Here is a 17,689-nt window from a genome sequence, read left to right on the forward strand (position 1 = left end):
TGCCTGTACAAATTCCCAACCTTTGCTCAGTCTAATATCACCACTTTCCAGTATGATGATGAAAATGATCAGGACAACAAACACCAGTCATCTCGAGGCAGGTGTAAATCCCTGACCCCGGCAGGAATCGAACCCGGGATCCCTCAGATCAGTAAAACTCCTAAATCCTTCGAATTGGGAAGGTTTTATACATTGGCATAGAACTTCCCAGAACTTTAGGAAGTGAAACCCAGCAAAAAAAACACATTTTGGAAAGATCTTTGGTGCACGGTAACATGTACATACAATATTTTCGTATTATAAAATTATAAACACCAATTTAAAAAAATACGGCGTGTTAGCTTCTGCACCACTGAAATCGAGATTATAATGCATTTATTAGTCAGCCACAGCTCGTGCCGTGTGATCTTGCCAGCCAATCGCAGCAGATATTCAGAGCATAGGACACTTGATGCAGTTGTGCAATAACATCACTGTTGAATGGCATGAATACACAAATGGAAAAAGTTAATGTTTTAAATTAATATAAATACAGTGTAGCTACAACAAAAGCTAAGTTTTCGCATATAATATTGGTTGTCAGAAATGTTTGGCTGTATTTTCCCCCAAGGATGTGATTAGGCAGGACCCTAAACACAGCTTAAATTGCAGCAGCTGAATATTTCTGACAAGCAGGATTGTAAATTTCATTTCTGTGCAATGACCATTTGGTGGCTTACCTGGCTGTATACATGTTCCATCAAGCACTTTGACTTTTCCATAGAAACGGCGATTATGTGTCAAATTGCTCAAGAACTAACTCTGCCCCTTTTTTTTAAGGATAATTATACTTTTTGCCATCATTATTGCATAATATGTAATCTATGAAAGAACTAAAATAAATATTAAAAACTAATCTTTAAACTCAACATTCTTAGTGTGTGTTACCATTTAAGATATTTCAAACACAAATGTACCAGTAAAATTTTAATAGTGGCGTTGCTGGATGGTCTCTGGGTCTGAAATTCTTCTTTTGAAAGTAATGCTTCTCACATCACTATTTGCAATACTTTCAGCAATCTGTCAGGAATGTAACCCGTTGTGATGTCACACTCATCAAAACAAGGCCCACAATCTCACAGCCTCTGTATCGTAAGTAGTTTGTTGTTATAAGGTATTGCATAGTCTTTGACTTATTTTGTTGTTAGCAAACACTTGTGTATGCACTGATCTGTTTTTTTAAAGGGCACATTCTTTTTTTTTTTTTTTTTTTTTTTTTTGCGACAGTTTTGTGTTATTCTCCTGTTTATGTTTTATTGCTGTAGTATTATTCTGTAGTAGCAGGCAAAAGTGAAATTCTTTATTGGAGTATCATTTCTTGCCAGTCAAAATTACAAAAAATTAACTGAAAACTAAAATGACGAACAGTTCCTGGAATTCTAATAAATTCTTGGGTTTTTCCTGGATTTGTTATTAATAAACAAAATCATAGCCCCCCCCCCCCCCCCCCAGATTTCCTGCTTGTCTCTTGGCATACACACCCCCGATTCAGTACTGCTTGCTTCTGCCTCAGATTCCCCGTTTTTTTGCCGTTCCTCTGCCTTGCCCCAGTGGTAGCACCGGACCTCGTCAGACTGCCAACATCAGTCGCCGAGCAGCGTGCGCTCAGTCCTTGCGAGACCGACTGAGGAGCTACTTGACTGAGGAGCAGTGACGCCGGTCAAAAAACTGACAGGGGCCAGGAGAGTAGTGTCCCGACCACGTGCCTCTCCGTATCCCCATACGATGTCGCCTAAAGGCCGACTATAACACGGCGGCCGGTCAATACAGTTGCGCCTTCGAGGCCTGTTCGGACGGCATATGTTTGTTTTTTTGTACTTTTACTACCTCAGAATGAAGAAGAGTTTTGCTCTTTCTGCTGCTATTGCTGCTGCTTCTGTTACATAAATAATCCTCTGATTGAAACTGCAGTTTTGTTTCTGTAAAAGCTGCAGATAAACTCTTGCCACCTGTGTTTTATCCGAGACAAGTCTTCCGGTCCAGATGGTATACCAATCCGGTTCCTTTCAGAGTATGCAGACACAATAGTGCCTTTCTTAGTGTCGTGTACAGAGTTCCGCGTAGTCAGCGCGTACACAACTTTCCCACTAGAGCGCGCCCCGCTAAGCACGACAGCGCAGGCCCAGCGCTCATCCGTCTCCGCACTACGAGATGGCGCTGCCATAGAGACGGAGCAAATTCTGCTTCCGCTGATCCGCGCATTAATATGTAATGCAGCCAATGAGATTGCTGCTAAACGTAGAACCTTTTCTCCTCGTGGAGCACACTCGTGCAGTGATACCTGAACGCTCGAGGTATTATAACGAGTGCACAGACCTCCGATTAGTCAGTCTGCATTAGTCTGTAGTCAAGTTTCAGTCTGCGCCTAACAAGATTATCATATTCCTGTACATAACCATGAAGAGAAATGTATAGACACTTTGTCAAGTATCAGAGATATGTGAGAATAAGATTAACGTACCAAGACCAAAGGAACTTCAGATTGTCAATTGTAAACAGTATCCAGAATCAAGTTAAGTAATTTCTATGATTTTTATTATTTTAATTAATGTGTGTGAAAATTAATCAAGTTCTGTTTAAAGTTGGTCACCGTCAATCTGCTACTGTAAGCATGCAAGTGGCATTTCTATCGTCTGACCTAACGGCAGAAGATAAACACGCCACGATAAGACCACGAGACATATTGCTGACACTCGCCTACTTCGCTAGAGCGAGAAGTCAAATAATCTGATGGTGTGTGTACCGAAGGTCTTACTGTACGCACACCACACTTAGCAATCATATACAACTGCTCACTTGACGAAAGGTCTGTTCCTAAAGACTCGAAAGTAGCACAGGTCACACTAATATTCAAGAAAGGAAATAGGAGTAATCAACTGAATTACAGACCCATATCACTGACCTCAATTTGCAATAGGATTCTGGAGCATATACTGTACTCAAACATTATGAATCACCTTGAAGAAAATGACTTATTGATACATAACCAACACGGATTCAAAAAATATCATTCTTGTGCAACATAGCTAGCTCTTTATTCCCATGAAATAATGAGTGCTGTCGACAAGGGATCTCAGATCAATTCCATATTCCTAGATTTCCAGAAGGTTTTTGATACCGTTCCTCACAGGCAACTATTGATCAAATTGTGTGCTTATGGAGTATTGTCTCAGTTAGGTGACTGGACTCGTAGTGATAAATGGTAAATCATCAAGCAGAACAGAAGTGATATCTGGCATTCTGCAAGGTAGTGTCATAGGCCCTCTGCTGTTCCTGATTTACATAAATGATCTAGGTAATAATCTGAGCAGTCACCTTAGATTGTTTGCAGATGACACTGTAATTTACCATCTAGTAAAATCATCAGACGATCAATTCCAATTACAAAATGATCTAGAGAGAATTTCTGTGTGGTGCAAAAAGTGGCTATTGGCAATAAAAACAGAAAAGTGTGAGGTCATCCACATTGGTACTAAAAGAAAACTGATAAATTTTCGTGTATACGATAAATCGCAAAAATCTAAGGGCAGTTAATTCGACTAAACACCTAGGAATTACAATTACTAGCAACTTAAATTGAAAAGACCACATAGATAATATTGTGGGGAAGGCGAAACAAAGACTGCGCTTTGTTCGCGAACACTTAGAAGATGCAACAAACCCACTAAAGAGACAGCCTACATTACACTTGTCCGTACTCTGCTGAAATATTGCTGCGCGGTGTGGGATCCTTACCAGGTAGGATTGACGGAGGACATCGAAGAAGTGCAAAGATGGGCAGCTCGTTTCCTGTTATCGCGCAATACGGGTGAGAGCATCACTGATATGATACGCGAGTTGTGGTGGCAGTCACTGAAACAAAGGCGGTTTTATTTTCGGCGAGATCTATTTACGAAATTTCAATCACCAACTTTCTCTTCCGAATGCGAAAATATTTTGTTGACACCCACCTACGTAGGGAGAAATGATCATCGTAATAAAATAAGAGAAATCAGAGCTCGAACAGAAAGATTTAGGTGTTCCTTTTTCCCAAGCGCCATTCGAGAGTAGAATGGTAGAGTAGTATGAAAATTGTTCGATGAACCCTCTGCCGGGCACTTAAGCGTGAATTGCAGAATAACCATGTAGATGCAGATGTAGATCTTCACAGTTTCAAACAATGTATTCCATTCAACATGGTCAAAAGCTTTCTCTAAATGTACAAATACTATGAACACCTCTTTGCCTTTCTTTAACCTTTCTTCGAAGACAGACTGTAAGGTTAGTGTTGCTTCACGTCTTCCTACATTTCTCCAGAACCCAAACTGATTTTGCCCAGAACAGCACCTATCAGCTGTTTTATCATTTTGTTGATAATTTATGTCAGTATTTTGCAACCAGTACTTTCAACTAAACTGACTAAATTCCTTCTATTAAACTTTTTGGGGTACAGAAATTTTTTCGTACTCAAATTCAGTATATTTCTCTCGCACGTTTGTCAGAGTTGCAAAGCCTTCTGTACCCTCATCATCACACATAAATGAGCAATCTATTAATAATCACCATATAGCGGAGATGCTGATTCGCAGATAGGCACAACAGGAAGACTCTCACAATTATAGCTTTCAGCCGTTAAGGTCTACAACTACATCTACATCTACATTTATACTTCGCAAGCGACCTAACGGTGTGTGGCGGAGGGCACTTTACGTGCCACTGTCATTACCTCCCTTTCCTGTTCCAGTCGCATATGGTTCGTGGGAAGAACGACTGCCGGAAAGCCTCCGTGCGTGCTCGAATCTCTCTAATTTTACATTCGTGATCTCGGGAGGTATAAGTAGGGGGAAGCAATATATTCGATACCTCATCCAGAAACGCACCCTCTCGAAACCTGGACAGCAAGCTACACCGCAATGCAGAGCGCCTCTCTTGCAGAGTCTGCCACTTGAGTTTGTTAAACATCTCCGTAACACTATCACGCTTACCGAATAACCCTGTGACGAAACGCGCCGCTCTTCTTTGGATCTTCTCTATCTCCTCCGTCAACCCGACCTGGTACGGATCCCACACTGATGAGCAATACTCAAGTATAGGTCGAACGAGTGTTTTGTAAGCCACCTCCTTTGTTGATGGACTACATTTTCTAAGGACTCTCCCAATGAATCTCAACCTGGTACCTGCCTTACCAACAATTAATTTTATATGATCATTCCACTTCAAATACGTACGCATACTCCCACATATTTTACAGAAGTAACTGCTACCAGTGTTTGTTCCGCTATCATATAATCGTACAATAAAGGATCCTTCTTTCTATGTATTCGCAATACATTATATTTGTCTGTGTTAAGGGTCAGTTGCCACTCCCTGCACCAAGTGCCTATCCGCTGCAGATCTTCCTGCATTTCGCTACAATTTTCTAATGCTGCAACTTCTCTGTATACTACAGCACCATCCGCGAAAAGCCGCACAGAACTTCCGACACTATCTACTAGGTCATTTATATATATTGTGACAAGCAATGGTCCCATAACACTTCCCTGTGGCACGCTAGAGGTTACCTTAACGTCTGTAGATGCCTCTCCATTGATAACAATATGCTGTGTTCTGATTGCTAAAAACTCTTCAATCCAGCCACACAGCTGGTCTGATATTCCGTAGGCTCTTACTTTGTTTATCAGGCGACAGTGCGGAACTGTATCGAACGCCTTCCAGAAGTCGAGGAAAATAGCATCTACCTGGGAGCTTGTATCTAATATTTTCTGGGTCTCGTGAACAAATAAAGCGAGTTGGGTCTCACGCGATCACTGTTTCCGGAATCCATGTTATTCCTACAGAGTAGATTCTGGGTTTCCAAAAATGACATGATACGCAAGCAAAAAACATGTTCTAAAATTCTACAACAGATCGATGTCAGAGATATAGGTCTATAGTTTTGCGGATCTGCTCGACAACCCTTCTTGAAGACTGGGACTACCTGTGCTCTTTTCCAATCATTTGGAACCTTCCATTCCTCTAGAGACTTGCGGTACACGGCTGTTGGAAGGGGAGCAGGATAACCCCCCCCCCCCCCCCCCCCCCCCCACACACACACACACAACTGTAGTCTCAGGCAAACAGAGAAACCACATTGCGAGCAGCAGCACCAGTGCATGATAGGAGAGGTGACTGGGTCGGGGTAAGGGGGGGGGGGGGGGGCTGAAACGGAGAGGCGGAGAGATAGTATGGTGGGGGTGGCAGACAGCGAAGTGCTGCAGGTTAGACTGAGGGCACGGGAAAGGGGCGGGGGTGGGAGGTGAAATAGTGGAACATGAGAGAAATAACAAGACTGTGTGTGGGGGTGGAATGACAGCTGTGTACTGCTGGAATGGAAACGTTCGATCCTGGATTTTCCATTGTTTGAGTAATCTATCAACGTTATACAAAAGTGGATTTTTCAAATAGCACATACATCCGCACATTTTTGCACAGTACACGTATTTGTCAGCATTATTTATTTGCAGTACTACTCGGGCAGTAGTGGCATTCAAGAGTTTGTCAGCAGCTGATTTCACATCATGGTAAGTAGGCCTTCAGATGCTGAAGGAGGCCCTAGGAGCAAGCAACAATGAGAATCAGCATGGACGATAGTATATTAAAAAAGGATGTATCGATAAAATGAGATGCTGTTACTTTTGTTAAAGTTATACTCAGGTAGCTACACTGGCAGTGCACTTTTAAATCTTCACACAATAAATGTACAAGGATATACGTAGAATTTCAGTGGAATTCATTTATAAAGCATGGAAAGATAAGTAACATTTTAAGATTAAAAATGTATTAATATAATTTTATGATTCAGTCTCCCTGAAGAACTGCGTCCACTCGATATTGGAGCGCATTTTATTCGTGTGCTTTATTTGTTGGGAAAATGTGCAACAAGTGCAAAAGAGACACCTGCTCAGAGTTCCTCAGTAAGACAATTAGGTCGACAATCAAAATATTGTGCACAACATTGGAACAGTTAACTCTTCTAGAAAACCAAAAAGCACAAGTGTAACTAGGAAGCCTGCTTCCTTACTGTCCCAAATTTAAAACCAGGACCTAGAGTACAATAATCCTCAAACACTTTTGACTGGTTCAGTAAGCAGCCACCAGCCATTCGTCACTCACCAGCATCAGAGCTCCCGTGTCGAGGACCACCCCGTAGAGACGAACGATGTGCTCGTGGTCTATGGAATGCATGATGCCGGCTTCCTTCAGGAACTCAATCGGGTTGTTCTGCATCCTCTCACGGCTAAGGCACTTGATGGCAACCTGGATCTGCAAACAAAAAAATAGTAACCAATTTTATGACTTCCTTTTTATGTCAAACATCAGTACCTATCACCATGTCATGCCAAAACTTCCAATTGTGACTGGCAGTGAAAAGTATAGGGACACTAGCACCCTCTGGCACACTTCATACAGTGGCTAGCAGAATACAGATGTATAGACTCCTTCAAAAGTATGCTAGTTTCCAAATATGAAATTATGAACCTAGTTTTATCACAACACATTAATTAACATGTTCATCACACCTTCCCATTTCAGGTGTGGAAACTGATGTCTAGCATACGACCTCTTCTACTGTGCTGGCATGCAAGAATTCTTGTCACTGAAATCTGCTATGATTGCCTGACTAAAGACTCCACTTACATTTTGCCAACAGCACGTCCACTTACTTCTAACTCGCAGACGTTCAGGGTTTATCGGCATATGACAACTATTTGAGATACCGAAAACAAAAAATACACATATTCGAGTCCCGTGACCTTGGTAGCGAGATGAGGCTATCTGGAAATCACTCGCACATCGACTCAGTTGTATCAGGGGAAATGTGGCAGGTTGTGTCATCCAGTTGTAACCACGAGTCTCTAACATCTGATCAACTGAAATCCGCAAAAAATCTATTATCACCACAGGGTATCAGTTTTCATTAGTTGTCACGGGTTGTCCTGCCTCATCTTAGAAAAGGCCGATAATGCCACTGACATAAACACCACACCAAACTGTCACTTGCTGTGGATGCAGTTCCCTCTCTTGAACCGTGCAAGGATGTTTGCCCCACAGATAAGACAGTTCTGTTTATTCACAGATTCATTTAAATGCAAGCACACCTCCTCACTAAAGATTATGTTCCTCACAAAACTGTTGTCTTCCTTTAGTTTTCTCATAAACCAGCCAACAAAAGTTGTCTTTTCTCACAATAAGATTTTTTCAGCTGCTGCGTTAACTGAATTCCGTGGAAATCGTACTGAAGAATTTTCCATATTGAAGACTATCTTATGCCCAATTCTTGGTACTGGCAAAGGCCCAACTTTGCTGGACCACATAACAGACACAATTTTATGAACGACTGCAATGTTTCGCACATATCTGCCATAACAAGGGTGCCCACAACTCTTTATTGTTCACTGTTGAACCTGTTTCACTGAACTTTACAATTAAGCCTCCATACTCTTGATACATTCAGGGCTTCAGAAGGCCCAACGGTACTGACCGACCATCGTGTCGTCCTCAGCCGATACGCATCACTGGACGTGGATACGGAGAGTCATGTGGTCAGCACACTGCTCATGGTGCCCCATAATCACATGAAAATGTCTTACATTTGCTACATAACTTTCTTCATTCTGATTAAATGTTTTCACTGATAGCTCTCATTGTGCAATAGTACACTGATCCACAGTTGAGCACACACTGAAGAATTGCAAAAAATTCAGACTGAAGCGACAATCAGAATGTTTATGGAAATCGAAATGATAGATAATAATGTGGTAAACTCGCAAACAAAAATGTGCTATGTAACTCCAGACCAGTGTAGTTTTTGAAGGACTCTTTAAACATGCCACAGGCAAAGTGACAACTGTGAGTGTCATAGTGGAAGGACTGAATTATAAGTCAATACTGCACTATGTCTTCTTCAACACACTGGATGGTCTGTAGAGTACCCATTTACATCTCCCACAATCCCTTCATTAGACATAAACTGCAGTTAAGACTTTTTCTTTTTTTCCATTGTTGTCATTAACATCAAGGACCAGTCCTCTTAAGACTGTTCCACTTACAAAGTTCTCAAAGATTATATTTCCATCTTTTCTGTGGCTTCACCTACTTTATTTTCCTATACTTCTGCAGTTATTGATCAATTTTGTATATCTATTAGTGTCCATTCTTTCAACTTGATCTAGCCATTCTATCTGAGCTGCAATTTCTTCTCGTACCCTCCTTGCACCTAAACTGAGTCTTATACCTTAATTCTGGATGAGATTAGTTTTCTTGTGTCCTAGACGTTGAGAGTAGAAACGTCATTTCTGTTGCCTGTAGTCTTTGTTGGGGTGCTTTTGTCTGGGTCCACACTCACTGTAGGCTTATTACAATAAATGTTGTGATTCCAAAGCATGAAGAAACTGCACTCGGTAGTTTAGTAGACACTGCAGCCAATGCTCTCAGTGAGCATAGCACACTGAAGAAATGAGTTAAAATATTATTAAGCATGTAGCATTGAACAATGATTTAATATAAATATCGTGAATTGACTTACATGAGATGAGAGGATGAAAGAAAAAACATAACAAGTTAGAGTTAAGAAGAGGGTGGAATACAGACAGAATGGATTACTTAGAAGTTTCACAAACTTTTTCCAGTATCTGCATAAACGTGACTGCACGTAAACAATTTTCACAGATAACTAACATAATGCGAGGTGTAAATTCGGTAATGGAAAGGTGTTATTAGGATGTGAACAAAGTAAATGCTGTACCCAGCACCAGATTTCAGAGGGTGCCACATACAGTGTGGTCAGTTGCCTCCTAGACAGTGCACATGAAAGTAACTACTTTATGTTTCCACTATAAGACAACCAAATGGGTCATTTATCTGACAATAGTTACGCACAGCACCACAGAGTATGCTGAAACCCAGAACTATTTGATATATCTGCTAAACAGACTGCAGTTGCATATTAATACACTGAGCTTACTATTTTAAGTGGCCACACACCGACACTCTGCCAGTCATTGCTCGGTTCCAGTTACGAGACAGTTGCCTCTGGCATCAGACATTTCTCATCTGCCGTCTCTACCTTTGACCAGTTCCACTAGTCAGACAGTTAACACTGATGTGTCAAAAAGTTAGTCAAAGTAATAGTGAAAGTGTTTACTATTGAGAAGGAGAACTTATAGACGCTTCTTCAACTGCAGTCCAATATATATGAGAAACTTATCTTCAAAAAGTGTAATCCACAACTTTCTGCATCAGTATGAGAATAGATATAGAGCAACTTGCGTGTTACTTAGTCACATGTACATATGTATGATGGTGAGTCAAATCAAATCCTTAAATATTTTTTTAAATATTATTTATTGTGCAGAAGTGGTACAAAGCTGTATCACTTTTCAACATAATCTCCCCCACGCTCAATGCAAGTCCTCCAGCACTTACAAAGTGCATACATTCCTTTAGAAAAAAATTCTTTTGGTAGTCCGCGCAACCACTCATGCACCGCGTGGCGTACCTCTTCATCAGAACGGAACTTCTCTCCTCCCACTGCGTCTTTGAGTGGTCCAAACATACGGAAACCACTCGGGGCGAGGTCTGGTGTGTACGGTGGATGAGGAAGACACTCAAAATGCAGGTCTGTGATTGTTGCAACTGTTGTACGGGCAGTGTGCTGCCTTGCATTGTCATGTTGCAAAAAGACACCTGCTGACAGCAATCCATGTCGCTTTGATTTGATTGAAGGCTGCAGATGATTTTTTAGGAGATGTGTGTACGATGCAGTGGTGACAGTGGTCCCTCTAGGCATATAATGCTCCAAAATGACGCCTTTTTTGTCCTAAAAGAGAGTCAGCATAACCTTCCCTGCTGACGGTTCTGTTCGGAACTTCTTTGGTTTCGGTGATGAGGAATGGCGCCATTCCTTCCTCGCTCTCTTTGTTTCTGGTTGGTGGAAGTGAACCCAGGTTTCGTGCCCAGTAACGATTCTTGCAAGGAAGCCGTCACCTTCTCGTTCAAAGTGCCGAAGAAGCTCTTCACGAGCATCAACACGTTGTTCTTTCATTTCAGGAGTCAGCTGCCATGGCACCCATCTTGCAGACACTTTGTGAAACTGGAGCACATCGTGCACAATGTGGTGTGCTGACCCGTGACTAATCTGTAAACATGCTGCAATGTCATTCAGTGTCACTCGGCGGTTTTCCTTCACTACGGCTGCAACTGCTGCAATGTTCTGTGGAATCACAATTCGTTGTACCCGACCTGGACGAGGAGCATCTTCCACTGAAGTCACACCATTTGCGAACTTCCAACTCCATTTGTAGACTTGGGGCATCAACGTACTGAACCTACATTCGCCGCTGGACTTCAGTAGATTTCACACCATCACTACGCAAAAAACCGAATAACAGAACGCTATTCTTCCCTGGTGCAAGTCGCAAGTGGGGCGACCATCTTTATACTGGTACTGCGACGGTATGTGTGCATCTGCACTATGCTGTCACCTACGGGCCATTCTGCACGCTGTTTGTAGCATACTTACCAACTTACAGGATGACAGCACGAAATTTCGATTTGTTATTACAAATTTAAGGTTTCCATTTGACTCACCCTCGTATGAGAGACCCAAAACTAAATAATATTGAAGGAGAGCTGGAAATATATTTGAAAACTGGATGCTATTATAGAGCTACCATTCAGTGTTCAAAGTGAGTTAGTTCCTGTTGTGCAGCCGTAATCACGTCAGACAACTTTTCACGTGAATCACGAGAGCACAAATGACAGCTCTGCCCAAGCGCCGCTCTTTTATTTCTTGTGTAAGTGGTACTACCACCAACTGTATATGTGTATATTGCTATTCCATGACTTTTGTCACCTCAGTGTAATGAATACATAGATCTCAAGTTCACGCAGCAAATGTTTGAAGTGGATGTCTCCTGAGCAGCAATGGAGCTGAGAGGGGACACTTCTCCCCCTCTCACCACAGCAAAGAAAGTGACACGTCATCTCCTTAATTCCACTCCACAATTCAACTACTAGAATGAGTGCCTTAAATTAAATTCTGGATTAGAAAGTTAAATTGCAGGCCATTTTCATTGCACCGTCATAAGCTAAGAGCCCGTGGCAACGACTCGCCAAGATACTACCTCGAGCGAGTACGGACGTGACTCGAGGTGCGGCAGACTGAAGGCATCCCACCACAGGAGAGTTGAAAAGAGCTGCCTCGCCACCACAACTCTAAAAATATGTAGCTGCTGTTAATACTACTCTACTATGTGTTGTATAGCCTCTCCCCAATGTTATCCAATCTGTATATTGAGCAAGCAGTCAAGGAAACAAAAGAAAAATTTGGAGTAGGTATTAAAGTCCGTGGAGAAGAAATAAAAACTTTGAGGTTCCCGATGACATTGTAATTCTGTCAGAGACAGCACAGGACTTGGAAGAGCAGTTGAACGGAATGGACAGTGTCTCGAAAGGAGGGTACAAGATGAACATCGACAAAAGCAAAACGAGGATAATGAAATGTTGTCGAATTAAGTCGGGTGATGCTGAGGGAATTAGATTAGGAAATGAGACACTTAAAGTAGTAAAGGAGTTTTGCTATTTGGGGAGCAAAATAACTGATGATGGTAGAAGTAGAGATGATATAAAATGTAGACTGGCAGTGGGAAGGAAAGCGTTTCTGAAGAAGAGAAATTTGTTAACATCGAGTACAAATTTAAGTGTCAGGAAGTCGTTTCTGAAAGTATTTGTATGGAGTGTAGCCATGTACGGAAGTGAAACATGGACAATGAATAGTTTGGACAAGAAGAGAATAGAAGCTTTCGAAATGTGGTGCTACAGAAGAATGCTGAAGATTAGATGGGTAGATCACATAACTAATGAAGAGATCTTGAATAGAATTGGGGAGAAGAGTAGCTTATGGCACAACTTGACTAGAAGAAGGGATCCGTTGGTAGGACATGTTCTGAGACATTGAGGGATCACCAGTTTAGTATTGGAGGGCAGCGTGGAGGGTAAAAATCGTAGAGGGAGACCAAGAGATGAATACACTAAGCAGATTCAGAAGGATGTAGGCTGCAGTAGTTATTGGGAGATGAAGAAACTTGCACAGGATAGAGTAGCATGGAGAGCTGCATCAAACCAGTCTCAGGACTGAAGACCACAACAACAACAACAACATGTGTTGTATGCAGAATAAATGTAACAAAAGATTTTTATGGCCAGTTTCAATTTACGTATTTGAATGCAGCAAAAATTATTAGTTTTAAAAGCTTTTGTAAAGCTGACAATGTAGTTATGTTACTGCAAAATGTAAATCTACGCAAGAAAAACCTTATTTGAAAACATCAAAATGTTCAGAGAGTTGCTGTGCTGGATAGTGTAACAGAGTTTTAATAATGCCCTGCTCCACAACAGGAGCTGATGTACATTAATCAGTATAGAAAACGGAACAGATGCTGTGTGCCCCGGTCTGTGTTTGTACAGAGGGTGCTCGAGCAGGAACAACTGAAGAAGTGGCCAGTTGTCGGGGGAAGTGCGCACTCACTCCCTGCGCGACGATGTAGGTACACTCTGACATTCCAAGTCGTCGGTGTGGTAGACGGTACGGAGCGAGAGGGCCACCGACAATGTGAACGGGGACCTGAAACAGATGAATCGCTTTTTGATCTAAAAAGATGGACATTTGAAATATGGCCTGATGAATCACTTTTTGATGTAAAAAGATGGAAATTTGAAGTACGGCCTATGAGTCACAAGCATAAGATTGCATTGGAAGTTTAGATTATTTTGAGAGATAATTAAGAGGATCTGCCATTGTGAGTGATGAAGAATTTAAAATACAGGGTGTCTGTAAATGAATATCAGGGTTTTAATGCTTTATAATATTTGTTATATTAAACTAACAGTTATAAATGATATGTCAGATGAAAGAGCAACTCAAAAAGTTTTACCAAGAACCTTATAAATGTTCAATGTGAGCACCATTTGTCACACAGCACACATCAAGTCTATAGCCGAGTTCTTCCCAAACGCTGATAAGTGTGGCTTCAATCATTGTAGCAACAGCTGCTTCAATCCAGTTTCTTAATTCAGCGAGGTCTGCTTGTAGCGTATAAAATGACTTTTATCTTAATAATATGAATATTTATAAATGAGGGACCCAAAAGAAACCGGATTGTTGTCATAAAAAATTTATTGATGAACCTTTTTACAAAATTACTTCAGTCACCTTCAAACTACTCTCCATTACATGCGATGCACTTGTCAAGTCTCTTTTCCCACTGTTGGAAGCATGTTTGGAACTCTTCAAGTTTGATATTGTCCAGTGCCCTTTGCGAAGCTGTTTTTACCGCCTCCACATCGTCATAACGCTCCCCTTTCAGCTTTTTTTTCATTTGTGGAAACAGGAAAAAGTCACACGGGGCTAGGTCCGGCGAATATGGAATGCGGGGAACGACAGACCACCTCTGAGATGCCAAATAGTGAGTCACTCGTAGGGCCTTGTGTGCTGGAGCGTTGTCATGATGCAGAAACCGGTCACCTGATCGCCAAAGTTCTGGGCGTTTCCTCCTCACATCCTCTCGCAGACGTCTTAAAACATCCAAGTAAAAGTGCCGGTTAACAGTCTGGCCAGGGGGTATGAATTCCCAATGCACAATTCCACGAACATCAAAGAAGACAATGGTCACCGTCTTCACATTTGACCTCACTTGCCTCGCTTTTTTTGGTCTGGGAGAGTTGGGAGTCCTCCACTGGCTTGACGCTTGCTCAGTTTCTGGGCAATACCCGTAACACAAACTCTCGTCCCCTGTAATGACTTTGTTCGAGAAGTTTGGGTCACGTGTAATCTTTGTTTTCAAGTCCCGACACACATTCATGCGGATGGTTTTTTTTGCTCCTGTGTGAGAAGGCGCAGAACAAATTTAGCAGCAACACGTCTCGTGTTCAAATCCTCACTCAAAATCCGCTGGCACGAGCTCCAACTGATTCCTGTCTCTGCTGAAATTTGGTCGATCGTTTGGCGACGATCCTCGATCTTTTGGCAGACCTTTTCAATCATCTCCTCATTTTGTGATGTTGAAGGGCGTCCAGAACGAGCTCGGTCTTCGACACACATCTCACCACGTTTAAAGCGCCCAAACCACTCGAAAATCTGCGTGCGGCTCATAGCGTCCTCCTGGAAAGCTTCCTGAGGTATTTGGTGTGTCTCCGTTGCAGTTTTTTTTAAGCAGGAAACAAAATTTCACACACATTCTTTGTTCTTTTAAAGTTGTCATAATGACTTCGCAGAGGTAATGCGCCAACAGTCAGAGAAACACAATACCACACTTGCACGTTCAGCTCTACACTGACGCCGTCTGCACAGCTGTTTCATGAAGGTCTCTACTAACACCATCTAGCGTGAGTAGCCTGCACTACGTCTATGAGTGGCAGTGCCCTCGGAGTCCGGTTTCTTTTGGGTCCCCCCTCGTATGTGTTTGGCAAGAGAGAGATTGATTTTGTTTGAGACTTTACTTTAAGTCTTAACTGGTACCTGCATTTTGGTTGCTGCCTCCTTAAATGATCAGCTTCTGCACCAGTTGGTGACGTATTATAATTTGGAGGAAGTTATTTAAAGTACAACTCTGTTGGTTACTCGGTTGTACTACGGATAGCTTTGAGCCCAAGTTTTCGTAGCTTATCATACCTAAGGGACCACTGTTTTAAGTAAATACAATCAAACAGCAATCTGTTTTTCGTGAGAAGATGAGATTGCTTGGCACACAAACTTCTTTCAAACTACACGTCCTGCTAAGCCAAAATTGGTCAGTGGAGTTCAGCACCATACTATTGTACAAGATCATAATCCAATTACTGTAATTAAGAATTTACGAGAGGTTGTTATGTGCTGAATGAAAACTATAGGAATGCATTTCTTTTCCTGTATTTTATTGAACTTTGTACATTTACAATTCTGTGAATTGATAGACGGCAATGACAATGAAGTTCACCTCCTTTTCCTAAAACAAAATATTTCCATTCTTCACTTCCAGAAAATTTGTATACATAAATGTTTGGAAACTCTTACACATACTTTACTTGGTTTTATTACTAAAATATCAATTTTCATTAAATGTAACAATATGTTCTGAGTGACGGCCTAACAACACGTCCTCTTTCCACAAGATACAGATTAACAGTCCTCCTTTTTTTAAAAAAAAAAAAAAAAAATAAAATAAAATAAAATAAAAATCAATTGTCTTTTTGAGTCCATACTCAAAGATTCACAACTACTATCGTTGCAGTGATTGTGCGCTAAAGAGTTTATTGCTGTCCAACTGCACTTCACTTGGTATTTACACATGTTACTGAGCTTCTCAGAATAAAATCAGGCACAAATTACTTCCTGGCAGATTAAAACTGTGTGCCCGACCGAGACTCGAACTCGGGACCTGGTAGAGCACTTGCCCGCGTAAGGCAAAGGTCCCGAGTTCGAGTCTCGGTCGGGCGCACAGTTTTAATCTGCCAGGAAGTTTCATATCAGCGCACACTCCGCTGCAGAGTGAAAATCTCATTCTGGAGGCACAAATTAGTTTAAAAAAAAAAAAGGCAGTGGAGGCACGTACACACAATCCTTGATGAAGCCCCAAAGGAAAAAATCGCATGGCGTTAGGTCGGGTGAATGTGGAGGCCATGCAAAGCAAGCCCTGTCATTGGGCCTCTTGCGGCCCATCCAGCACTTGGGTACACGGGTAAATAGACTTTATGTGTGCCGTGTGACAAATGGTGCTCACATTGAACATTTATAATGTTCTTGGTAAAACTGTTTGAGTTGCTCTTTCATTTGACATATCATTTATAACTGTAAGTGTAATGTAATAAATATTGTAAAGCGTTAAAACCCTGATATTCATTTATAAACACCCTGTACAGAGAAGTGAAACTTAGGAGTTGGAAGTTTATTTCACAGCTCAAAGTAGTCGTCATGACCTTATATTTTAGCATCACCCTGCAAAGGATTGAAGTCCAGAAGAAGAAAAAGTTCGACATGGTGGTGGGACAGTGTAGCTGGACCATTGGACCGCCAGAACAATTCATAAAAGTTATCCTAAACGGCCAAAAATTAATATAAAGGTGAGCGACAGATCCGACACAGCAAAATTATCAGAGACAAGCAGCACCTGAACTGTGCCACTATTTGGAATTATGACATTATGCAATCCACCTTCCCCCTCCCCCATCCCCTGGCTGTTACAACATACAATGGAAATGATGTCCAAAGATGGTTATACAATTCAAAACCCATTAATTTAATTTTACTGGAAAACCCTTTCTGCAGATCTGATTGTAATACGCTTCCGAAGTACGCTGGTATTTCAGTTTTTCCGTCACGAAGTGTGCTTGGGTGACTGCAATACACCGACAATTTTACTGCTCCCCCAAGGAAAACTCTGGTGGAATTAAGGTCCAGCAAGCGAGGTGGCCGTAAGCTTTTGCAGAGCCACGTTTCCCAAGAAACTCCTCCAGAAGACGTGTAATGCCGTCAGCTGTGCGTGCAGTATTACCATCTTATTTAAACTGTGAGTAATTAAACAGTAACATTCACTGCTCACGGTTTCTGCAAAAAGTTAAGGTCCAACAATGTGCAATCTAACTACACTTCAAATTT

At 41.6% G+C, this 17,689-nt stretch overlaps 1 protein-coding gene across 1 annotated transcript in view; it reads right to left on the minus strand.

Annotated features, from left to right (window-relative positions):
- The window catches only part of LOC126108160 (activated Cdc42 kinase-like), a 323,364-nt gene that overhangs the window by 210,272 nt on the left and 95,403 nt on the right, over positions 1-17,689 (minus strand). Inside the window, exon 4 of the mRNA XM_049913403.1 lies at positions 7,171-7,320. Coding sequence (XP_049769360.1) covers positions 7,171-7,320 — 150 coding nt within the window. The remainder of the gene's footprint in view (positions 1-7,170; positions 7,321-17,689) is intronic.

Source organism: Schistocerca cancellata, chromosome 11 (assembly GCF_023864275.1).
Source record: "Schistocerca cancellata isolate TAMUIC-IGC-003103 chromosome 11, iqSchCanc2.1, whole genome shotgun sequence".
NCBI lineage: Eukaryota > Metazoa > Arthropoda > Insecta > Orthoptera > Acrididae > Schistocerca > Schistocerca cancellata.